General features: G+C 43.0%; 2 protein-coding genes across 4 annotated transcripts in view; both read left to right on the top strand.

The window, feature by feature from the left end:
* The first annotated feature begins 6,994 nt into the window (after window positions 1–6,994).
* Window positions 6,995–17,201, top strand: PRXL2A (peroxiredoxin like 2A). 3 transcript variants are annotated; one of them, XM_030951212.1, is made up of 6 exons: window positions 6,995–7,146; window positions 13,036–13,215; window positions 13,584–13,675; window positions 15,528–15,668; window positions 16,422–16,586; window positions 16,720–17,201. In XM_030951212.1, exons 2-6 carry the CDS (start codon window positions 13,038–13,040, stop codon window positions 16,816–16,818), a joined length of 675 nt encoding a protein of 224 aa, XP_030807072.1. In that variant the 5' UTR covers window positions 6,995–7,146; window positions 13,036–13,037; the 3' UTR covers window positions 16,819–17,201. The 3 variants fall into 3 exon arrangements, with proteins under 3 accessions (XP_030807072.1, XP_030807073.1, XP_030807074.1); XM_030951213.1 differs by lacking the exon at window positions 6,995–7,146 and adding an exon at window positions 7,480–7,576; XM_030951214.1 differs by lacking the exon at window positions 6,995–7,146 and adding an exon at window positions 8,350–8,422.
* A 5,449-nt stretch (window positions 17,202–22,650) lies between these two features.
* The window catches only part of TSPAN14 (tetraspanin 14), a 33,720-nt gene continuing 30,283 nt past the window's right edge, over window positions 22,651–26,087 (top strand). The window contains exon 1 of the mRNA XM_030950771.1: window positions 22,651–22,959. The gene's annotated coding sequence lies outside the window, so the exon portion shown is untranslated. The remainder of the gene's footprint in view (window positions 22,960–26,087) is intronic.

Raw genomic sequence — 26,087 nt, 5'->3', positions numbered from 1 at the left:
AAGTACTAGACTTTGATCTTCATTTCCCTTCTTTATCCACTCAGCTTTATTTACTGTTGTTTAAGGAGTTTGACTCACCATTGTGGTTATGAAGCCCTGTTTACGTTCATGAATTTTCTGACTAATGGGAAAATGGTCTCTAGAAGCTTTCATTAGCTCTGAATTTTGAAGTGTAACTACCTAGGTCTTCTTTAAAAAAATAGTCATTTTGTGAGCTGCATATATTTGTTTTTATAGTTACTAAAATTGCAAACCACCCATGTTTACTTGGGACAGCAAAAAGTATTCCCTAGGTCATTAATTTTGTTTGGGTGCTTTATTTATACAGTGACATGAAGTAATTAATATATGATGAAATTTGGGAATAGAAATGCAGGTAGAAAATGCCAGAAAATAATTGCAGGGTGTAGCATGAAGCAATCACAGGGTGGTTAAGGCAGATGATCAGATAAGACCAAAAATAGGTTCACAGGGACATTGTCACTTTCCCTAAGTGATGACCTGCCTGGTACTATTAAGGACATAGTGATGAGGATGTCACAATAGCCATGTGTTTCTTGGTTCAAGACACTGTTTTCTGTAGTAATAGCATAAAGATGCCATAGAGCATTGCTAATATTTAACAAAATCAACATTTCTGAAAAAAGCTATGTTTGGCTTCTTCGTGTAACAGTCCCTTGATGCACATAGAGGAGATGCTGTCCTAGGAAGGGTAAGCTCTCAGTGGATTTTAGCATGTGAGTAATTTGCTACTGTTTTGAGAGAGGAAGAGAACCCTGGATTAATGGAAGGGTAGTTACTGATGCCTTTTTCCTTTGGGAGAAAAGCTTGATTGTAGGCACCTAATGAACTGCTTGCAGCTGTTAGGCAGTCATTTAGATCTGTCATGTTCTGTGGTTCTTAATAAGCTGAATGGTTTAATAGCAAGAGTTAAAGGAAATTACTAAAAATTAACTGATTAGGGTGAGCCTGAATACCATCTTAATTAAAGTGGAAACATAATTTTTCCTGTTTATTCTGTATTTCATCCAAAGCTCAACCTATGGCATTTGATGATAGGGTTGTCTTTGGCATCTCTGTCGTTTAGAAATTGCTTCAGTTCAGAGCCAACTCCCCTGAGTCATCTGTAATGTGCTTACCTAGGGCTTCCCCTGGTTCAACAAGAACACAACTCTAATGGTTTCCATGTGAGTCAAATGGCTACAATTCAGAATTCTTGTGAATTTCACTGTCTCCCTATTTAGCATCTAGGGCATTGCACATCTGGCTTGGTAGGTCTTCAGTCATCGTTTTCCGCCTGTCATCTCCCAGGTGAAGTGACTTTCATTCATATCCCATAAACCTTTTGGGTCTGTAGTCTATCTCTTAGTATGCATGAGAAGCTGTAAATTAATCACATTTTCAATAACTGTCTTCTCTAGAGCTTTTTCCATTTCAGCTAAGCAGAGCATCTGCAGGTTGTGTGTTATTGGAACAATAGCTGGCATAGGCAGAAAAGCATTTGCCAAATTATCTCAGAGTGCTAACTTTTTTTTGTGAATCGTTCTTGGATCATAGTAGTAAAACCACAGGAATGGGCAATGACATGGATCTTTCCCTGGGTAGCTGTGTCTTGAAATGGAATTAGCCTTACCACTGCCCTTTACTTCTTTCCCTTCCAAAAGCCTGTGTTCCAAGCTTAACCTGCAAGATACAAATAACAATCCCTGTTAAAATGCTGGCTTGGTAGTGCAGCACAGCAAATAGCAACCTTGAAAGTTCTCAACATAATCTACACACTGCTTCATACCACACATCATGCTGTCCCATTGTCACCCATTTATCACCCAAATACAAATTTAGTTAAATCAATAATAGGATACAAAATGCATTAAAATTATGCTTGCTATTAATTTAGCAAAATTAACAGAAATTCCTGGGTTTTACCCCCCACACAATTATTTTAAGTGCTACACTTAAATTTGTTTGAGAGTTTATGCAGTGGAAAAAAAATACCGTGGATGTGAACAAAATGGGTGTGGGGAGAAATGCTTAAGAAAAAGTACACTTAAATACATTACTAACAGAAGACTATATTAATGTTTTGGTTTTTTTTAACTTGGGCAAAAAAAACCTTATCAACTTTCCTCAAACCAATTACAATTTGACAGGCTTTATCTAACAAAGCCACCATTCAGGCACAGTCTAAACAATATCTTTGCAAACTTTTAGTTCTATGTTGGTGACTAAACCAGTCACGAGGAAGGGTTATGGAGTATAATTTGGTTCTAGGAAGAAAGGCTGATGGTGATTTAGTTATGTGTTCTGCTGGGAGTCTTCCACATTCCTATTAAAGGCACATAAACCCGTATGTTTTCGGAAATAGGACTTGCAGAAGGGATGCTGTGGGCTTGAAATGTACCTTGCTAGGTAAGTAGAACATCTTGTCTGTTGCATTTCTCCATGATGTTCACCCTTACCAGGTGAGCCATTATGTAGAGTTGTTAATTTCCGATACCCTATGATTGTGCATTGGATACTTTGTTATATTGCTTTTCTTCCAAATTGTTGTGCTCAAGTTATGTAAAAATGGTAGATGTCAACATGGAAATTGTTCATATGAACAATTTCCTGTGAGAGATGAGCATAACCGCTCAAAAAGAAAGTTCACCAAGAGTTAAACAGAAACTGTGCATTGGAAATATGAAATACATAGTTTGTGGCCCTTCCTAGGTTGATGTATAAAGAGCAAATGGTATCACAAAATACAGAAATGCAGTGTTGAAATTCACTTTGAAGGTAACACGTTTGTGTTTTGCCCCAGCAGAAGAAAGTTACACAAACAAATAGCTCAGTGTAATAAGAGAATTAAGAGCTCAACTCTAAGGCTATGGTTAGAGTGTGGCTGTAGTTCTGCTAGATTAGAAGTTTACTGTGCCTAACTACTCATTACAACCTTGCCACCAGGAGTTGGAACTGAGCTTGCTGGCATGTGTATTTGATTCCTAGCCAAGTTCTGTCAAAATGACCCACACTGGCACCAGCACTTCTAATACCAGGGTTATTTTGGCTTTATCACACGGATGTTCTTTAGTAAAAGAAGTTGTGGAATTTTTCTCCCAGATTTTAAATATTAAGAACAGCTCATCTTCTACTGGAGAAGGTCAAATTTGTTAGAGGAAGCCCAGTTTTTTGCCTTAGATCTTGGACAAATACTTCTGAGTAACAGCTAAATCAACAGGTTGTTTTAAACCTTAAAAACTGATCACCTCCAATACTTACATGGAAAGTATTTACATCAGATTTTAGCTACATACAACCACCTTGGTGAGATACATTATTTGCCTGAAAGTTGTTGTCTTAAAGACAATGTAGGGCCCTTCAGTTGTATTAATAACACAAGCAGTCTTGGCCTTACTCATGACTTCTATAGATTGTAAGATGCTCAGCTACTCTTGAAATCCATAGCAAGAAATTAAACATGCCAGTTTTATCACAATAACTTGTAAGATAAATACCCTGAAACATTGAGTGCCTGGATTTTAATAGAAGCTACACAGTAGTTGCAGGTGATGAACTAGGATCACTGCAAAATGACTTTGTTTTCCTCTGATGTCCTGATCTTGCAGAAGTGCAGTTTCTGCCTTTTTAGTGCTATCTTTGAGGGTAATTTGAGATGTTCAAGAGCCTGGTTTTGCTTGTAGAGCCTGAGGCTTGATCACTATTCTAGTGGCTTGAATAGTCATTAAATAGAACTTTGTTTTACTGGTCTTGAGTGTCCTATCTACAATGAGAATACTAAAAAATCAGACTAACTTTATTTGTAGCACTGCAGTAAACAGGAGACAGGCAAATTACAGACCACAGATTCTATTTTGCTTATAGTTAGTAATTACACATACCTGACACAAGAATATTTAAAGACTGAAGGACAGTGGGAGGACTAATGACCTCATCTGCACTTTCCAAATGCCTTGGTTATCTTTTGTCTTATAAATGGTAGGCTTTTCTGTGATTCAGTGTTTATTAGGCTATTGCAAAAGAGATTTGTTGTAAGAGTCTGTGTACCCGCTGAAAAGACTCACTAATTCTTTCTTCCTGTTCTTGTCCAGATGGAGGGTATTGCACCAATCTCTTCTTGGTGTCCCACTGTGAACTGCTTATGTGACTGAACTAATTTCAAAAGACCTGTATTTCCTTTGGTTTCTTCTGACTTCAGCACCCTGATCTTAGCTCAGAGAAAGCTGAGATTCTGTGTCTAGGTTGTGTGTTTATTTCCTGACAATCAGGATGTGGTTGAGAGCACCCCTACACAGGTACATGTCACTGGACAGCCTTCAAATGAGAGACAGGTTATGCCTGGCCTAGTGGAGATCTACATTAGTCTGAATCTGTGTGGCTTTGCCTTTAATAGCACATAGGTGAAAAGTTCAAGCTGTATTTTTTTTAATATATCTACATCTAATCTTACTGGCTTGGTATTGAAAGTCTGGAAGTCCTTTTACAGAACTGGGGCCTAGATCCCACCGTCTTTCCTTGTTGCTTTAGAGATCTCCTGTTTCCTCATAGAAAAGACAGTTTGTTTAATATAAGCCATTTGTCTAACAATGCCCTTGGTCTAAGGCTGATCTATAGAAGCATGATCCAACAAGAAAAGGAAAAAAACTCCTGAAATAACGCACAGCTTTGTCATTCTGTACATGAATTGAAAGTTTCGTAATACTAGATCATGTTTTAGCACAGCTACTGATACACTGCATTCTGACTGACAGGCATGCCAGGGAAATTTAATTAACTGATGTACAAGCAGTTTACAGACTGATTCTCCTCATTCACTGTTATAAAACTGAATTATGAAGGCAGGAAGTGAAAGGCTGAATGTGTTTTTTAAGAACACTCTTCAAAACCTGGGAACTTGAAGATTAAGTATAGGTGTCTCTTGTCTCTTTGTGAAGTGTGTATGTGTTAAAGAGTTTATTAGTCTCTTTTTTAAGAGTAGGTGCATGTGAGTAGGTGCACAGAAAAACTTAACTATAATAGATCAATCTTAATATGATTTTATTAAGAGGAAAAACCAGAAAAACAAAGAAGTTAAATTCTTGTTTTCCTGCCAAATTTTCACTACTTTTTTTAAGCAATGAAGGCAAAGATATTTTAATAAAGACAAAGTAATTTTTGCTGCAACTCCCTTAATGCAATACAGTAATTTTTCAAGGAAAGCAAGCTTTTCTTGAAAACCACACACCTCTGTGGAGGTGTGGGTAGGGAAGGTTAGATACCAGTAGATTATCATGGCACTATATTTCTTTGGATTCTGTGTCTATTAGATGTGTGCATCCATTCAAAGGATTTTGCTGCTTTGTTAAGTAGGGGGCTTATTCCTGGATGGAATCCAGATGTGTGGGCTCAGATTTTGAGCCCATTTGTCTCTATTGTAAGAATGTTGCTGCATTTTTTGCAACATTTTTACAATAGGGACAAATGAAATCAGAGTCACTTCAGAGAAGAACTGCCTGTTAGTCTCGCCTGGTGCCTTGTCATGGACTCCTGCCCAGAGAAAGAGTTGATATATATTTTCATTTTGTGGTAGGTCGGGGTTTTTTCCCTCCTCAGCAATACTGACTACCTTAGAATTGGGATAGGCCAGCTGCCAGGCTGTTAGAGATGTAATGTGCAGAAGTATCATTAAGAAAAAAGTTCATTTTGTGTACTTACCATGGAAACAAAAATAATGGAGCTGCCATTCTACCATCGCCAAATGTTGTCAGCTCGGTCCACAACTACAGTCAAATTCAGAAGAAAGGAATCTTGACAGCCTGCAGAAATTAGGGATTTAATTATACAATAATGGCTGACAAAATTTGCCAATAATTTTTTTTGCTCATAATGTTTTTTTAAAGATTGCAGTGTCAGCATGGCAGATACATATATTCTGATATTCTGATTCAATGCTGATTGAATTTTTAAAAAATGACAAAGTCCCTTCAGCATATTGTTTGGCGTTGACAGAAAACCAACCCACACTGCTTAAGGAGAAAAAGTAGAGATATTGTTTCATGTACTTCCCAGGTAAAAAGCAGCCACAAATTCTTAATCCTTTCAAATTCCCCAGCTCTTTCATGCAGTCTGGTAATGCTGTTTCTGCTATGAGGTTTGCTTAGGTTATCTTTTTACTGCTGCTAAGACTTTAGCGCTTTTTACAATCCATTTATTTCTAAAATAATGTGTGTAGATAAAAGCATAACTGCCACAATTTTGGGCAAAAAGACTCAAAATCTTTTCCTTCAACTGCCTGAGCCTATGCCATTCTGACATGTGCACTGCAACATGGTGCAATAGGCTGTTTTGCAGAATGTGCTATTCCATGTGGCTTACTGGCAGCACACGGCTGCTGCTGTGCTCTGCTGTAGGAGCAGAGTGATAAGGAAAGGCCATTTTGTCTACTTAAGTTTGGAACTTGGTGAGAAACAGTGAAACAGTGGTTGATGCAATGTAGACATGCCAGTACTATCAAAAGGGTTATGTTCATTCTCCTGAGCTACTGTTGTGTTACCAGACAGACCAAACTGTTCTGTCATTGCTACTACCTTGCTGTTGTTGTTGTTGTTTGGGATTTCAGCTGCCGGGTTAACAGGAGATCTCAGGAAATAGTCCCAATGTAGTGAAGACAAGTCCTCTGAGTTTGTGATTGGAGTGGTGCCCAATGACCACAAGCATCTGAAGAGCGTGTTTGTTAAACGATGTTGTGACATGTTATTGGCTGGTTTATCTGAGCAAGTATATTCTTGAATGCAATATATATGCAAACATTCTAAGTGCCCCATTAATCAGATTAGTTGAATGATAAGCTCACTACATTCTTGGACTCAGGTCGTTGTGGGTTGGGTGCTTTTTTTGCCGTGCCTATTTAAGCGCTGTATCCCATAATGTATTTCGTTTCTTTCTTCGCTTAGCCAGAAGCTGCAGTAGCCCCCGAGAGGGGACAATGGGTTCCGAGAGGGAGCAGAAGGCTTCCATCCGTTCCAGCCGCTAACGGCGGGGCTAATCCCGCTGGCCGCACCGGCGCACAGCCGCGGGCCGAAGGGCACCGAGCGCGGTTGGCAGCGGGGCGTGCGCGGAGGGCGCCGGGGGCGGTGCCGGCCACAGCGGGCCGGGAGCGGCGGCGCTGTGAGTGCGGGGCCGCGGTGCGGGGTGCGGGGTGAGTGCGGGCCACAGCGGGCCGCGGGGCGGGGGGCGGAGTGAGTGTGAGTGCGGGGTACCGGTGTGAGTGCGGGCGCGGGGTGACTGCGGGCCGAGGGGCCGCGGTGCGGGTATGGGGCACCGGAGTGAGTGCGGGTGCGGGGCCGCGTGTGCGTGCGGCGCATCGGGAATGGGCGGGACTGTGAGTGCGGTGCCGCGCAGTGGGTGTCCGGCGGGTGGCACGGTCACGGGTCCGCGTTGGGCCGGGCGGTCCCTCCCCTGGGCTGTCCCCCCGGGGCTGCTCTCTCCTCCCCGCTGGCCCCGGGTCGCGGCCGCAGAGCGCTGGCCGGGGGAGGCGGCGGCGAGCACTGAGCACCGAGGGGCGGCCCGGGACCCCCGCGGCTCTCGCCATCCCGAGGTTTGAAATCCTGCCCTCGTGGTTTGACGTTTTGAGAGATCCCTGCTTGCTAGGCAATCTTATCCCGTGTGTGAGTAGGCACAGCAGGACCCGTGAAGGACAGAGAGACTCCGTGCTTCGTTTCTCATTCGTTTCTCATTCGTTTCTCATTCGTTTCTCATTCGTTTCTCATTCGTTTCTCATTCGTTTCTCATTCGTTTCTCATTCGTTTCTCATTTCATTCGTGATGCGCTGGTTGGGTCCTGGGTGCAATCGCTCTGCTCAGGAAATCCACCTTGGACTGACCAGCTTGGAGGTCTCCCAGCCTTTTCTTTTATAACCATAGGGGCACTATTCCCATCAGAGCTGGTTCATAGCAGACAAGGGGAAACAAGGTTGTGTGGGAATTATTCTGCACTGGGTGGGTATATGGCGATGTGTTACAGCCTCCATGCATAGAGCCCCTCTGCCATATGGGGTGGAGTTGAAATGTGTCCATTTTCTTGTGTCTTTGCTTTTATTAACAATTTGCTGTTAAGAATTGTATAGTGTGAGAAATGTGGAAGTGAAAATATGGAAAGTGAAAATATAAGCAAGGCCTAAGAACCCAAAAAGGTGGGAAAATCTTTATTTAAGCTTGAATCTGTAGGACTTAGAATTCTTGTTATCAGCTGTATGGGAACAGGAGGGATCACTTGCTGCCTAGCACCTGCTGTGCTTTCAGTAAATGCTAGCTTGTATTATTAGTGAATCTTTTGGTTTTCCCTTTCCTCCACCGCCTCTTCAGACTGACACAGAGTGCAGCTTTCCTGCTCTGCATCACCAGCAGACCAAGCTGCGAGTTCATCCTGTATTGTCTTCAGACAGGTACTTTTTGCAGTTCTGTGCTCCATGAAATATCTCACATCTCTGTGGTATCCATTCAGTGACTCATCAGAGATCTGAATTTTTCCATACAGTGTCTAGCTGCCTGTTCCCTCTCAATACACCAAGAGAGCTGGAAGATTTCCAAAGCCATGTGCCAGAGCTCTTTGCTCTCCCTTGCTCTAAAGAAGAGGCTTGTTGAGATGTTGGGTTTCTTTAAAACAGTCTAAAAATGGGGGTAACAACTAACTTCCTTTCAAAGGAAGGAGTATGGTTTGTTTGCTTGACACAGCAACTTTCTCTACAGCTACAGCCACGGAGTTCAGCAGTGAACCATGCCCAAATTGGGAAAAACCTAAAAAGATGATTGTTACTCTTGACACAATGTGCAGTTTGTTAAGGCTTTACAATGCTAAAAAGAAAGGAAAACAATCCCTTGTGTTGTGAAAATTACATTTATGCCACAAGAAATGCTAGGAGGCTTCTCTGTGCATTGATTTTGGTGTTTACAGCCAATTTAAGTTGGAAGAGTACTCCTAGGTTTCTCCAGTCAGATCCCGGCTTCAAGCAGGGCTAAGTTTGAAGGTCTGTCAGGATGCTGTATTTTGCAATCCCTAATGGTATTTAAATGCTCGTGAAATCTTGATGAGCATGTTACCAGGTTATTGAGAATTGTAAATTTTCTTTATAGGAGGTAACTTACAAAGGTATTTGTAATCATGACTCATTTGGGGGGAGGTGGGAAATGTCTCATAAAAAAATCAGCTTAACTTGTTTGGGATACGCAAGTTCTGACAAAGCTTTGAAACATTTTTAGGCTTGATATGGAACGTCTTGGGGAAGCTGGAGTGGGGGTGGAAGGAAGAACACGCAATGGTCAAAACCACTTTAGGCTAGAGAGTATTTGCTAGTGCAGTCCAACTTGCAAGACAGTTTTCTTTTTAGGGAAAGTATCTGAGGAAATCTGTTTGCTACTCTGAGTCTTACTGGCATCTTGAAAACAGAGGGACACAGCTGCAGTGGGTCCTGTTTACACTCAAAATAAATGTTTAAGGATAGCTGTCCTCTGAATGACAATTTTTTCTTTGGTTGTGGGTGGGAGGCAAATGAGGCATCTAGAAAACAAGATTTTAGTTGGTCTTGACAAAAGTGAAGACCATCCACTAGCACTTAAAACAGGATTAATAAGGTTAAGCTTGTTTAAATTCTGGTTAACTGACAGGCCATAAAATAACTCACTGTTATTTTGTAGATCTCTTGTGGTCACCACAAAAACATACACACAAAAAGATGTTGTTTTTCCTTTTTTCTTTGGCCTGTACTGTTTAAAGAGGAGTGTTCATATTTTTCTGGAAGTTTTAACAGAGTTAAGACGTTGAAGATCTGATAGTCTCAGAGAAAATGACATATTTTAGCAAAGGGATGTTGTCACTAAAGCAAGTAACTGACTATAGAAACACTGGGTTAATTCTCTATTGATGTACAGCCTCTATACTAATAATTTTTTTCCTAATATTGTGATGACTGTGATTTCCATTGTGATGACTTTTTAATTTTTTCCAGGGTTGTTTGTATTGTTTTGGCATACTGCATGCATTTTTGAAGGGGTTAGATGTAGAATAGGCTGAAACACAGGGGAAAAGTTACTTCTAAAAATGCCCAGTTCTACAGGAGAGCGTGGCTTAGCATGCAGATCTAAAAGTTTTGTGCTGTGTTCCCAGCTTCAGAAAGGCTTTCTGTAATCGCTGTTCCCGGTACCTACCCGCCCCATAAAAAGGCCGACCATGTGTTCAGTTAAAGAGCAAACCGGGAGGCTGAACGATGGGGATACCTTTAACTGAGCCTTGCCCTGGGTTGGCCAGCCGTGCTGGCTGCTGTCGCTGCGGGGGCTGGGGCAGGGAGTGACCGCCCGGTCCCGGAGCGGCTGCGGGCTGCTGCCCAGCCCTGCCCCGCCGCCCGCAGCGCTGCCGGGCTCCGCTCCCGCGGGCTGCGCTCCTGCGGGGCGCTCAGCAGCCTGCATGGGTTCTGGTGAGTCCTGCACCCCTGCCCGGCCTCGCGGGATGTTCTCCTGTCTCCTTTCAGGCATTATGGCTTGTGGGATGCTTTCTTATTGCTGCTCGGTGTTTAAAATCCTGATCTGTTTGTACTTTAAGGTGAGAGGGGAGGGTTGTGAAGTCCTTTTGAGATTCAGATGTCTTAATAAACAGCAGCTTACCAGAAATGGAGCTGCTAGTTGCAAGTGAGCTGTTTTCCAGTCAGTCTCGGCACTTGGGGTTCAATGACATGATGCGTCAGGGCTCAGCCTGTCTCGTTAGCAAATGGTTTAATAATCCTGCCTGCTGCTTCGCATGCATATTTTTCAAAGTGGCTCATTATGGTGTTTGCTTAGCAGGGGAGAAATTCAGGTATCACCCTGCAGAGCTGCATTTTCCTATTTATATAAATAGCAAAAATTTCCCATATGTGTAAGGTTGGGTTTTTTGTCACTGTGTGGAGAGTGATAGAGTCCAACTACAATTAATGATCTCCTGGATCAATAACTACTGATTGGAAGCTGACTTTTAGAGATGCTCTTTATGCTGATGAAAATGAAAAGCTATGTGAGAACTACTCATTAATCACTTGCCACATATTTTGTAACATTTTTGTACACAAATGATGTGTGCTAGGGTTTAATAGTTGGGTCCCCCTCCACTGCCTGTAACTGTAAATTAGAAAAAAAACCCACTTCTTGACATGATGAGATTGAAATCCAAATAATTGGATAGTCAAATTCTGCGAGGGAGCAGGGCTTTAGCCAATTTGGTATGCTACAGAGATTTTAAGTCTTAAAACAAGGAAATTGCTCCATTACATCTATTTGGAGTTACATTTGTATCACTCCAAAGACTGGGGTCAGGATGGTCTCTGATAGGTGTCAGAAGCAGATATAAAAAAATGTCATTACAACATGACTTCGTGTTTGAAAGAAGTATGTAAAGAAAGCAGATACAGTCAAGGAAGTTTTGCCTTAGTTAGGAACAAGTGGTGAAATAGGGTGAGATCTGTTCTCTTATCTGCATGATGTTTGTGTAAACTGGCCTTGTTTCTTGCTCAGGATCATGAGTTACTTACATTTTTAGATACCATGATACTGCCTCCCTTGAAACCAAGTATGCTGTTAAAAGAACAATATGATCTTTTTTTTTGTTTCCCAATGTTGCATTTGTTTATCAGTAGTCTTCTGGAGCTGGGTTTAAGGATAGAAAGGGGTTTTCTCACAGAAAATTCTGGGCACAAAATTGAGGAGCTGCTCGTAATTGTTTCTGAATTCTGGCAACTATGCTGTGGGGATACAGATGATGTGTATGTCTGGTTTATTAGGAGTTACAGTTCAAAAGAGTAATATTTTCTTACATTTATGGAGGTGGGAACCTCACCCATACAAAAGTATATACAGACAGCATTATTTACCAAAATATTCCATCAGGAAATAGGGGTTTTGTGAAAAAAATTTGATTCTCCATAATGTGTAATGCTACAGTTGTGTGAGTGCAGATACACAGCTCTTGAGATGTAAGTGTACAGTGACTTCTTGTGCTGCCAAAATTCCAGTGACTCTTGTACCAGTTATTACAGAGCTGGATCTTGAACTTTGTCCGTGAGGCCGGGCTGTTGTGATTTCCAGCATCCTCATTAACTGATACTGCCTCACTGGAAGCCCTTTCCAGGCTTGTGAAACACTTGCAAGGGTCGGGATTGGGCTGTGGGGGCTTGTGGAAGGTGGTTAAACAAAATTACCTCCCAGCTTGAGCCACCACCAGCAGGGTCTGTACTTTAATACTGGAATATTTGTATGTCATGGTTCCCCCTGCAATGCTGTCAGCTCCAAGTGCTGTGTGTGAGTGCAGGCTGTTTGTTCCTGCTGTTCTCTCTGCTTTAGCAAGAGTGGCAGTGAGTTAGCACAGAGGAAGAAGTTGCTGTCCCAGGCATGTTTGCAGTATCACTGGGTAATAAAATGGCTGCAAGTCTACATTTTTCTGTCTGCAGGCATGAGCTCCAAGTTTGGCTTTGTGCCTGCTTTGGTTTTCAGTGGGGAACTGTAAGGAGTGTGAAAGGTTACCAGTTATGATGAACCAGATATAGCAGGTTTAGATTTTTTCCCAAGTCTTCTATAGTATATTTGTAAAGTTCACTGTTTAATATAGATTAGCATGTGTAAAACATTTAATTTACAAATGCTTCTCTTTTTTTTTTGAAAGAAACTACTGTCTTACTGTAATAACTTAGGTTACTGGCTAATGTACAGATCATATTGTTAGAGGATCTTTGTTGCACATATACACTTCGATCATCTTTCTCCTCATTGCATCTGAGCACTTAATTATTGATGTTTTTGTCTGGTGACAGGGAAAGATAAGAACATCTTGTCAATATCTAGTTTGATGTGGGTCGGGCACAGAACTGGAATGTGATCTCTATCTTTTAAAACCCCTTTCAGTACATTAATAAATATACAGATCATCTCCATTAAACCAAAAATACCTGCATGAGCTTTTAGTTGTTTTAATCCAATTCCTCATCCTCTGGCATCATTGATGTTCAGTGTCAGAGCTGTTCTTTCTTTCTCTTTCCAGAAATGTCCTTCCTGCCTGACCTGGGGGCCTTCACCATGGGCATGTGGTCTGTTGGCCTGGGAGCCATTGGTGCAGCTGTGACAGGGATCGTCCTTGCTAACACTGACTTATTTTTGTCCAAGCCAGAAAAGGCTACATTGGAGTTTTTAGAGGAGATAGAGCTAAAGACTTTGGGATCAGGTAAGATTCTGGCTATTTCAGACCACATTGTTCAAGAATTGGACTTTTATAAGAACCTTTCTAAGGCCAGGGTTGGAAGCAGTTTTCTTTTTCTTTCCTAGTTGTGACTTGTAGTTGAGTGTCCTTGATATCCAATACTTGTGGTGAAAGAAAAACAACCAAAACTGTTATTTCTGGATGAAACACGACACACTTCTAAAAATCAATAATGCAATAATCTCCTCTTACACATATAGAATTTTTTTCTGTTAGAACTGTATTTGAATTTGGAATTCTCTGCAGTGCTTTGTGTTGGTCCATAAAGTATTAATTGTTATACACAAGACTGACTGATATAATTGTTGGTGTTGTTTCTTCTGTACAAACAGAACAAAGGACATTCAAAGCAGGTGAACTATGGAAGGACAATGGTGCAGTGATCATGGCTGTACGAAGACCTGGATGATTTTTGTGCAGAGAGGTACTTGCTGGGCTTGGGGATTAATTAAGAAGAGTTGAGATCTGCTTGCATAGATAGTCTGTAAATAAAGGGAGGGGATGAATAGCACAGTCATCAAATACATCTAAAGTATCTGAAAGGTCTTGTTTCATGGTTAAAACTGGTCACCAGCTACCAGCATACTTAGTTTCCTTTGCAGCTGGTTTGTATGGTCCAGGCCCTGAGCTTTTTCCTTCTGAAGGTGATGGTTACGTGATTTTACATCTGCCAGGGACCTAGCCCATGGTAATTAGAAGGGGAGATTGCACAAGGTTCAGTTGGTAATGAGTCTTATAAGCTATTTATATATATATAGTCCAAAATAAGTCTCTGTGAGCCAGGTAGTGTCTGGTCAAATACAGCCCAAGACTGGATTGGCAGAAAGCCATCAGATAAAGCTCATCTGCGAAAAAAGAGATGTGCATAGAGGGAGTACCTCTTGGTTCTGGGTGCTAAATGTGAGGCAGGAAGGTACAGACTCTGAAGATAAGGAGTTTCTGTTCCATAACAAGGTGGGTTGGAAAACAAATTTTGATCCTTAAGTTGACATTAGGCTCCTTGGGTGGAGCTCCTTGGAAGCAAACACCTAAAACACAATTTGAATGTACCGAGTGCCTGGGAGCAGCCATGGCTTGCACCTTGGACATTGTTTCTCATAGCTATAGGGAAAAATAGTTATTATGTTGTTACTCAGTGCTCTATAACATGGAGTAATTAATATTGCAACCTCTTCATTAAGGCACCTGCTCCCATCAGTAGTAAGTGCTTAAATACGTGTAGAATTCGTGGAAGGTCCAAGTGCTCTGCTCTCTGAACAGGTGTAGCGTAGGCGGGAGGAGAATGCACTTTGGTGCCTGACTCTGTAACTTTCACACATGCTCAGTCAGGAATCCCAGAGTGATTTTTACTATTAGCAGCAGTAATATAACTGAAAGTTTCAAATTTTCCTGTCTGTTCATCCCTATCTGTTTGCTCCTTGGTACTCAGTGAATTCTAGGTGTCCTGCTAGCCTTTCAGTTAAGGTATTTCACTTAGGTGACTGAGAGTCATCATGCAAACTGTGTCCATGTTTTTAAAGTGTGGAGTTGATTTTTTTATGTGGGAATTCAGTCCAGTAAAAATGACCTATCTCCACAGGAGATAGGAAACCTTTTCAGTGCACACTCTGATCTGTTCAAAACCTCAGGGATCTTTGTACAAACTGTGTGAATTGGGATTCCTTTAGGAGAACCAAAAACCCAGCAGATGAGTGGTGGCACCTTACACTCTTAAACACCAGAAAAAGCAGGTTTGCTTCTGGAATAGTGAAAGTCTATGAAGAAATTCCCTGATTTTTTTTTTTACTGGGGGAATTAGGAAGGCGAGTGTATCTTCATTACCTACTGTGAACTTGTATAGCCTGCTTCTGCACAGAACCCTCAAAATACTTTGCAGAAGGACTGATAATGATGGATGTCAACTTGGAAAAAAAGGATTGAAAATTCTGAAAAACTTAAGTGATGTGCAGGCATTATATTTCTACCATTCTCAAATACTTCAGAAGATAATTGAAGCCCTATTATACGCAAAGTATCTCTACAGCTTTAAATTAAAAATATGTTTTATCCAGTGAATGCTCAGAAGAATCTTCTTCCTCCATGTTTAACAAAGAAAAACTGTAGTAAATCTGATGAAGAGCTGCCTAGGAGTACAACTAGTTTAAGTGTTTCAGGTCTGTTTCTGGCTTGTGCCTCAGGCTAGAAGTTGTGTGTTTTTGATGGTCTTGAAATTCAAGGTGAAGCTTTCCAGCCTCCATTTATTGACTGAAATGTTTGGGTTTTTTTCCTTTGCTTAGGAGGCTTCTGAGCTCTCCTCTCTGAAACCCCAGCTGTCCAAGCTGGGTGTCCCTCTCTATGCTGTTGTGAAAGAGAAGATAGGGACTGAAGTGGAGGATTTTCAGCATTACTTCAAAGGAGAAATCTTTCTGGATGAAAAGGTACAGTGAAGTTGGTGTTCTCCTTTTGTTTAAAAACAAATCTGTGAATGCCCTCTTTGAGGAGCTTGTATAAATAAGTAGAATGTAGTCTGATTGAAAAAGGATTTAGTAGCACTGCAGTTTAAGAAGTTAATTGGCTTTGTTTTTCTATATTTATATATCCTGCTGAGCATACAAACTGCAGTGTAGCAATGCACTGCTAAGGTGCTGTTGCAGGATTATTCCTCCCCTTCAGCAGGTAAACAATATGGCCTGTTAATATTTATTCCTTTCTTTCACTGGCTGTGTGACCTGCTGATGTTTATGATGTGTGAATCAAGATTTGAAGGTGACACATATAATTAATTAATGATGTACAGGCCAGATTGCAGTGATATGGCTTGTTCCAGTATACCAGCATGTGCTGGATTGCCAATCTCATGTCCTACAGAGCCACGGCCCTGCTTTCTCCCTAAATCAGGAGACACATTTAAAAATCATTTGGGTTCTGAAGAAAAAAGACTATGTAATACTCAAAATCTACTAGAGGATCCTTTTATTTTCTCTCTCCCCTCTGCCTGTGGGAAAGAATCAGACTGAATTTAAAAAAAACCCAACTACCAACCAAGCAAAAAAATATGTTTATCACAAAGCAGTGCTGTTGTCAGTGGTAGGGATGTAGGTGTACATGGGGCTTGTGGATGAGCTTAAAATCCACATGAAGGAAAAGTCCTTTTCCCTTTGTTTGCTGACATATTTTCTGTTCCCCTGCAGAAAGGCTTTTATGGTCCACGCAGACGAAAAATGATGTTGTCTGGCTTCTTCCGCTTGGGAGTTTGGCAAAATTTCTTCCGTGCTTGGAGAAATGGATATAGTGGAAATCTGGAAGGAGAAGGATTCACCCTGGGAGGTGTATATGTGATTGGGGCGGGAAGACAGGTACTGCAGGCCATCTAGGAGGCTTTTTTTTTATCATATTAGATCAGAAGTTTGTTTCCTGGAATTGTTCAGTTGGGCAGTGGATCTTCTGCAGGGAGACATGTCTGAATTTCTCTCTTGTGTCTTTGACTAGGGTGTTTTACTGGAGCATCGTGAGAAAGAATTTGGAGACAAAGTCAGCCTTCCATCTGTCCTTGAAGCTGCTGAGAAGATAAAACCACAAGCTTCATAAGTGGAAAAACAGTTGCACATGTTTCTGATTAGAGCTTGAAATGTAGAATGTATCCATGTCTTGAATGTGTGGTGCAATTGCTTAACTATTTGGTGATCAAAGCACAGGAAAGGTTCTCTATTCAAACATAGAAAATGATGAAAATCCTCTTGGGTTGTTTTTGGTTCCCTTGCAGCCTTCCAGGTGGTCAGGATTTCGACTGGTCCTTTGTATCTGGCTGTATTAATGAAAGGCTGAGTCTAAAATCTGACCTAGCCTAGATGTTTCCAGTCAGAGACAGTCGGTTGAAAACCTGTCTACCTAGGGAAACAAAACTCTTCTAAGGCTGTAGTAATGGAGCACCAGCTGAGGAGAAAATATAATAAAACTTTACATAAATGAAATGCCTTTAGTTTTTGCTTTTTCATTAACATGTAAATACATCTGTGTTTCTAGAAGACTACACCCTGTCAGTCTAACTCTGAGATTTTGCATGGCAAGACATGCCACTATGTCTGCACAGTGAATTTCTTGTTAGTTCACTACTGGTTCTAGATCTTCTAAGTCCATGTGATTCCCTGAAAGGAAGATAATTGTGGCTTGAGGGCAGATTCCTTTTTGTATTTAAGATTCTTTTTAAAAAATTTGCATCCTTATGGATGAAATTCTGACTTTTCTTTTCTTAGTACTTATGTCCAGGTAAAACTGATTTTAGCAAAAAATATTTATATGCTCTTCAGTCTGTTCTTCACAGTTCCCAGAAACAGCACTAGCAGTGAGAATTTTGAGTGATTCATATGTTTCATTTGGGAACTAAGTAGAAATTGGACTCATGTATGCTACTATCAGCTGAAACTTGGGCATGAAGGAAGGAATAGGATTTGAAGAGCACAGCAGCAAATTGACTGTGATAGGGGCTTCCTCTGTAAAAGCTCTCCTTGGAGCCATGGACAGGTGCAGAGAACCATGAAATAAAGAATTGTGCCCGAGGGATGCTTTTCCTGGGTTTTACTGCTGCAAGGCAGTACTGGGATGGTGTGCTGACACAAGCCCCTAAAAAGTTGAAAGCATTGTGTAAGTGTCCACTTGTCTGCAGTCAGCACATGGATACTTGGGAGTGCACGGGGTAGGGAACACAAGAGAGGCTAAAAACAATGGGTGTGCAAGGGGCTATGAATAACAAAGGTCCTTTAGCAGGAGTGTTCTGGATTGTGGCTTCTCTAGAGTTCTGAGTTTTCTTTCTCATGAGAAATAGAAAGCTTTGCCATTGGCAGAGAATTGGTCTTGCACAAAGACCAGCAAAGGAGGTACTGATAGACCTGCATTTCAGGCCTTGTCCCAAGGGCTGTTTGTGCATTTCGTATAAACATGAAATGTGAAAGGCATAAACAGTCCTTGGAGAATGGGATGGAAGCCAGATAAATTCCTAGAAACTGAAGATAAAGTGAGGTGCCTGAAGAACCTGCTGAATCCAGAAAGCATCTCCTTACAATTTTGTGTACAGGCAACTGAATTCCACGCACTCTGTCAGAGCTGGGACTGCAGGGAGCCTTAGATGATGACAAGGATGCCATGGGGCTGCAGCCCGGCTCTCAGCCTACCCAAAGGCAGTGGCAACACAAGCAGGGAGCTATGCTGTCCAGCATTTGGAAGTATAATGGCTGTCAAATGTATAAATCACTAACACTACAACATGCTAAAGTGTTCCTCTAATGTAAAAACAGTTTTAGAAAGAGCCATGAAGTCTTTTGAGGTTATTAAAGTACTTATGGAAACTGAAAGTTCTCTGCTTTGGCAGATTCCCCAGAGGGGTATATACAGAAACAACATCGGACGGAGGTATTTTCCTGCTCTAAACAGTATTATTTCCCACAAACAGTTAGTGCATCTCTTGATCTGAGAGTTATATAAGCTTATGTGCATTTTAAAATTTTCTTACCCTGTCTTTCAAAAATCAGGTAAAAATCTGGAGCCCTAGCAGGTCAAAATGACATTTGAAATTGTTCTGAAAAATTATCAATAAATCTGATTTTTTTTTCAAGCCAACCTTGGGATTAGTTGGAGTTGACTCATCCTTTCTGAACCCCTAATCTATCTTCAACCTTAAAGATGAAAACAAATAGAATATCAATTTTCTTATTGACAAAATAAGAATGGAAAGGATAGAAAATAGGTGGAACATAGGAGCTAGGAACAGACAGTTACCATTGTAAATGGGCTAAACCAAATAACTAAAATTAGAGTAAAATAGTAAAGGAGGAACAAATTATATCTAAGTGAATTTCCAATACTGCAGACTGAATTTAGAATGTCCACTGGAAAAAAAATATTACAGTTGTTAATTTTGTTGTGCTAACAGCTACCTCTGCTGGCCTAGTTCCTTGTATGCATTTAATGTTGTGATTTTTTTTCTTTTAACATGGCATGTACTCAAAATCTAAACCACTTCTCAGCACATCAAATATCACATCATACTTTAACACTCAGCTAGTTACTGGAAACTAATAATTAAAAGTTTGTTTGTTATTCTGGGATGTGCATTTTGCATCCATGCAGAATGTTTTCATCTTTAAGGTTGAAGATGGGTCAGGTCAGTAGGAAAGTGCACAAAGCGCAAGGGTAGGGCTTGCACTTTGTGAGAAACGCAACTCTGCTGTAGTAATTTTTTTTCAATCAACCTTTGTCAGCCCATTTATCTTTTCTTCAGCACATAACTGGGTTTAATGCAAATATTTTATTCATGAAAATGCTGTGAAGTCATTGATGTAGGTGTAATATAGGAAAGTGCTTTTTATTTGAACTTTAGGGATCCCCGATTGCATTTCCTATTTGCAGGGTCCTTTTAGGGCCATTAGAAAGATTGTCTGCCCCAGAGGATGTTTTTGCTTCTGCATCTTTGTTTCCCCGTGAGCGTTATCGGTTCCCGCGTTGTCTGTCCTTGGTGCCATCTGCGAATATCCACAACGAGACGGGAATGCCAAGGGATCCCTGCCATTTTCTGATGCGTTTCCTGTGATGCGCGTGGTAGGAGGGGGAAAAAAAAAAGCAAGTTTCTGTTTCTCTCCGCACCGCTGGATGTCACTGCTGCCCAGCCGAAGTGCAGGGGAGCGGTGAACCCGAGGGGTTTCTGCAGTGGAAGATTTGCTGAACAGGTTCCAGGAGCAGGCCGCTGTAGGGTCGGATTCAGCTGGAAGGAAGCTGTTGGAACAGACACGTATTCCTGCGATCTTTTCACCTGTATGGACGTTTTCCTTTTGAGAATAAGCAACTCGGAGGAAGGATATACTGTATTAACGGACACAGCCTATGGTGTATAGATATTTCTAAGTGGAGGGAATGAGTTATTAACAGACACACTGCGGTACTTCCAACATTTAACCTATTGCGTTTTTGTGGTCCTAATTTCCTCTCCTGCCGTGGCTGCCTTTGTCGCAGGGACTGTCCGGGGCCGATCGAGGGGACCGGAGCAGAGAGCTGCGACAGCCGCCGCTAACTGCAGGGGGAGGTGGGGAAACGCTCTGGGACTGAGGACAAACTCAAATCACCGATTCAGCCTGATCCCCTCGAATTTTGTTGGGAGGGGATTTATTGCTCTTCTAATCGATCTCAAACGTGTTACAAAGGCTTTCCATACAATGTTTCTGCTTTCTCTTTTAGATCCAGCTACTGATTCCTTTGTATTTGAAGTTGCTTAAGGTCTCTCAGTAGCCTCTGTGGGCTTTGTTTCCTTGCACACCCCTCTCTCTTAACTTCATAATTATCAAAACCATATGACAATTCCAACTCTAACTCTAATTTCTGGATGCCTCCCTCCATAAATAGACTTTTTTTTTTACACTGAAAAATGGTATTTGGCGATAATGTTGAACATACATAGTGGTCAGGCCATTTTCCACCAGCTACTCCTCACGAAGTTTTCATTTATTTTAGAAAACGTTTTGTAGTAATCAGAGGGAAACAACATTAACAAACCACACATGAACATTGGCCTGCACATATTCACTTAAAAATCGGATTTCCTATTTTCATTCCTGGAGGATTATTACACCTCTTACTGCTGAAGTGACTGTCTTTTAAGAGTGTTCCAATTTGCCCTAGCACTTAGTTAATGGTTTCTGTGATGGATGAGATTTTTACTCCAATTTTCCTGGCAACACAGTGAAGTACTGTGCAGAGATAATGTCAAAGGCAAATAAATGGGACACAGAGAGGCTGTTGGAACCAGCTCCATGCTAACAGTGAGCACAGTCAATTCAACTATGCTGTGAACTGCTAACACTAACCATTTTACAAATAGTAAATTGCAAGAGAACCTTATTTTATCGACAAATGCCCTTCCTAATTCCACAGTCCTTACATCCTAAAGCTGCTGAATTTCCCTGAAATTTCCCATTTTCCCCACTGAATCATAGAAGTTACTATTGCACCATCTTCCTATCTCTTACAGAATCAGCATGCTAGAGCATTCTGCCTTGGCTCTGGACTTTCTGGTGAAGTGACTCAGCGCTCTGTGAGATTACTTCAGTACTTCTGAGATGGAGAAAGGATCTCTTCTAGTTCTTCTTACCATCTGATAATCCAGTGACCTCTCCGAGCTCCCCTTCCCCTCTTAGATTCTGCTCAAAATTCAGATAGTTCTTCTAGCATCTTCTGTCAGCTTTAACACTCAGTTCAATTTTGCTTTGGTTTCTAAGAAGGATCGAGCAAGCTTGAGGGAGGCTGGTAAATACTCCCCCTCCCTTTAAAAAAACCCCAAACAAACAAAAACCCAAACCAAACCCAACCCCCCATTCATTTAAACAACTGTGTGTGGAAAATGAGGAGTCCTGATCATGTGAGCGGCGAGTGGGTGACACACGGGTGTGTATCTGCTTTGTCAGACATCAGAAGGGGTTGGGTGAGGGGAACTGTGCATTTACTATTAATTCAAGCACGCTTTTTGTTGTCGGCTTTGATGAGCGGAGAATTAGCACACGAGAGAAGTGCTAAGCTCACACCATTTGATTGCGCAACAGTTCCTTTGCTTCAGTGCGATTGCTGCTGTCCTTGTGAGCGGGCTTGTTCCTGATTCGGGGGGAATAAGGAATTCCTCAAAATCCAAGGGCTGGAGCAGGTGAAGAAAATGTAGATAATTGAGGCAGCCTGTAAGAACACGTGTGGTGCTGCATGACCTCCCTTGGCCTTCCCTTCCTGCCCAAAATGTATTTTCATAGTTAGCGAAGCACTGAAGACATTAGTTTTGCATTATGTATGAGGATGGGCATGAAGGTGACAGAAATGTTTCCCTGCATCAAGAGAGATCACAAGGCGTGGAAAGGGAACAGAAGGGGAGCGCGGAGGTCGGGAGCCAAGCGAGACGGCAGGGGAGCATTTCCCACCTGCCTCAGGTGGGAGCTATCACCCGCTAACTACCTGGCTTTAAACAGCTCAGCCCTCCCTTCCCCTCCCTCCTCTCTTCTCAGCGTCTCTCTCGGGAGGTGTAAAAGCCCTGGGACGCCCGAAGACTCAAAATACTCTTCGGGGCTATTTTATTTCATGCCTTTCCTTCGCCTTCCAGCTCTCCAGGTAGGCTCGGCCGTGCCTGCAGTATCTCTCGGCATGTGCTGTCTGTGACACGCTGGCTCATGCTCCGGAGCCCTGCGGGCTGGGCTGGGCCGAGCCCCGTACGCAGGGCCGGGGCTGGGGCCGCAGCCACCCGGCCGCGAACGAGCCCGAAACAACGAATCCGCGGGCCCCGCCGAGGGGCCGCGCTCGCAGGGCTGCGGGGGAGGGACCGCCAGGGCCGGGGGCCGCCCTCAGCCTCCGCCCGGCCCCGGGGGTGCACGGGGGGGCGCCTGCCGGGCGGTCCCGGCGTGGTCCGGAGGCAGAGCCGGGCTTCCTGCACGCCCCCTTTGTGTGGAGCGCGGAGCGGGCGTGGCCGGGCCGTTCATTTCCGCGCTGCCGGGCCCGGCGGGAGAGCGGCGGGGCGGCTCGGCACAAGGGCACGCCTGGCGGGCACGCCTGGCGGGCACGCCTGGCGCTTCGGCCGAGCTGACGCGGGGAGGAGGCTCCGGCAGCGCCGCCGTGTCCATGGACTAGCCGAGGCAGCCGAGGGACCTACGCCGACCGCCGCCTCGCCCTCCGCCCAGCTCGGCGAAACTTAGCGAGCAGGCGCCTGCCGCGGTGAGTGCCGCCCGGCCCGGGCACCCGCCGCCCTCTGCCCCGGGGGTCGCGCCGTCCGGAGTGCCCCTTGCTCTCCCCATATTGAAACGCCGGCATTTCTGCCCCCTTTCCCCGGAGCAATGTGCTCCCTGCAGCATCCCCGGGGCCGGCGGGCCGGGCGGGAGCAGCCCCGGCTGCGCGGGGCTGGGGCGAGCCCCTGCCATTGTCCTTCCCATTAAAGGAAGCCCGAGAGGCCGGGTGAGGCTTCCTCTGGGAGTTCGCGCTAGCTTGTCTCGTTGAGGTGCCACGAGGGAGAAAAATAGCAACAATAACAAAAATTACAATAACAGAAGAAGGCCTTTCGGAGTGCTGCAGGCAGAGTTTGCCCGCTCCGTTCTCCGCCGTCGCCCCGGCGGCTGCCGGACCCTGCCCTGAGCCCAGGCTGTGTACAGGGAGCAGCGGCGCAGTGGGTGTAAGGATTGAGGCCCGTAACTTAATTTTGAAAATATTTTAACTTTAATTGGCTGTCTACTGTGGTAGTGATCGACCTCTCTGCGCCCCTTTCAGCCTCCTGCTGTAACAGGCCCGGGCGTGGAGCGCGGGCTGCCGGAGGTGATGCTCCGCGGTCTGTTCTGTTTTGGCTCCTGCTTTATCTTCCGTGCTCTATGTAGATTTAGCATTTTGAGACATTCTGAATAAAAAAAGAAAAACCTCACAAAGAAATCTATTCCATGCTGTAGAAGAAGCTACTTGTTTGGGTAGTTTTTCCTTTCTTTGGTGGATCTTCCAAGGAGGTGGTGGTGGAGGTGTGAAGGATATTTAAAAATAACTGGCAAGACAAAATTCTTCCAGCACTGCTTTTTAGTTTGGTTGGGTTTTTGTTTGTTTGTTAAAGTGACATAAGCCGTGTGACCTAGAACTCTGGATGAGATTGAAGGAGAGCAGTTCCTAGAGAATGGAAGCACAGGGTGTGTCTTGTTCCTAAGTGCTCTCTGGTGCGATGATCCATCTCTCTTCTGGCTGTCTCCAGCAGGGAGTAAGGCGTCAGTACTGAGACACTGTATACTCACAGTAAACGTGTGAAGCTTTTGGTGTGGAAGGTTGAGGTGCTAGCACTATCTGGTTGGGAGAAGAATTGTGTGGAGAGAGAAGGGATCAGGTGGGAATTCAAGTCTCATCACTGGTGTGAAGTAGGAATGAGCTGTGGTGGAAACTGCTTTGCAACTTTCGGATTGTGTGTTTGGGTTTTTTTGGAGGAATTCAGGACACCTGTGTTTGTAGAATGGTGTTCTTTATCCTTTGGGTGATGACACTGGAAGAAAGCACTTTTAGGGTGTGATCTGTATCCTTTTAGCTCTGTTCTTGGAGGATGGAATATAGTGTTGTTGCCTGTCCTTAGAGGGCTGTCTTGTTCAAAACTATAATGCCACAGAAACAGGAATTTTTAGAAATAGCTTTCTAAAAGTTTGTAAGTGCGTTTATATTGAAAAAAACCAATGTAAGTTACAAGTAAAAACAAGTAAGTTTCACAGTTGGCATTTTATGTTTGTTGATCTTGTTCTTAGGTGAACTTGCTGAAGGTGCCGTCTGGGTCGAAATCACAATCATGGAAAGCTGATTTTCTGGGTGGTGTGTGCTCTGTGTGATTATTTTTTTTTAGTGTAAGTTGATCCAGTTAGCTTCCTTTGTAGCTCCCTTTGTGTTCTAGTATTATCTCCTGTCCCCGAATCAGGAGAAAACTCACTTAAGTCTCGTTCTTGTTTCTGGGCACAGGCTTTGTCTGACATTTAGTGCATTGTAGGCAAACTTTCCCGTTTAAAGCCTCTTTCCTGTCCTTCCTGCCTCCTTGTGGGGAGCGGAGGGTGGCAGAAAAGACGGGAAAAGTGTGATCTTTTGCTCGGAGCAGTGTCTGTGCAGAGCCTTTGCATGGGTAACGTAGCTAACAGCCCTGCAAGGGGGTGTGTTCTGGGCTGCCTTTTATTGGCGTTAGGCCTTGTAATACTGAATGAAAGGACCATAAAAAGCCCTTGCTCTGAGCCCTAAGATGCTGTTTAATTGGGATGCTTTCCTTGGTATTCAAGGCATAACTTTTTGCGCTTGGGTGTAGCAAAAAAATTGTTGGCATGGTGTCTTATGAATTTGGTTATATCTGGATGATGAATGAGTTTATTGTATGTTTCTAATCAATAACTGAGAAATATTGGATGGTTTTGAGGCTGACCTCTGATTTTCTTAGAGGGTATTTTTATTTAGTTTGTAAAGCTTTATTGGGTGGCTACTAATGTGCCATTACCTGTAAATGGGTGTTTGGAAAAGGGAGGAATTTTTCTGCTGACGAACTGCTACAATTGATTCTCTTAGGCTGTCAAGTTTCTCATTGTGGATTAGGTGTGGCACAGTTTGAGCACTGATAAGTGTGAATAAATTAAACGCTTGTTTTGATGTCCCTGTGTTAGTTCAGAATTCTCATTGGGGTGTATGCGAGGGGAAGTGGAGTTCACAGAGCGATTGTAAAAACTGTTCCACAGATCCTCCCTTTATTTTTTTGCTTTTACAAAAAATTTGACCCGGGTGGAGTATGGAAAAAATGTGTGGATTTCAGAGACACTTGTGAGCTCTCTGTGCCATGTTGCTTTGCATTGTGGCTTCCTGTGTCAAAACTTCCTGTTTTTTGGTAGAACAGACTTTCACACTTTGCCACCTGTGGTACATTTCTTTTCTAAGGCTAGGAGGGCTGCAATTCACAAAATCCATGAACGTGCTGTGGTTTGCGTTTTGCTTCAAGCTGAAGTAGCTCAGATAAAGTAAATGAGACCCTCAAACAGTGAATGGTGCAGGCTGCTACTAAAGGGGAATTAAGCAGAAGTTATTTCTAGATGCAGAGGTTACATTCTAGATCCAAAGGATGGTCATGTGTCTTCCTCTCTGGTATTGCCCCAGTCCTAAAGTCTTTGGCTCTTCCAAAGCTCTGCTGTTGGTGGCTTGGGTGGAGCTACTGATGCTGCCTTCAGCTCCCAGCACAGTTTGGACAGGAACAGGATCCTTCTCTTCGATTCTTTTGCTCATGCTCAGTCAAAAGTATCTCATGAAGGTTAAGAACAACGTCAGAGATAGTCAGACTAAAGCTTATCAAGGTTAGGTATGTGTGG

Source organism: Camarhynchus parvulus, chromosome 6 (assembly GCF_901933205.1).
Source record: "Camarhynchus parvulus chromosome 6, STF_HiC, whole genome shotgun sequence".
NCBI lineage: Eukaryota > Metazoa > Chordata > Aves > Passeriformes > Thraupidae > Camarhynchus > Camarhynchus parvulus.
The sequence above is the reverse complement of the archived record's forward strand: the minus strand, read 5'-3'. Positions and strand labels throughout refer to the sequence as shown.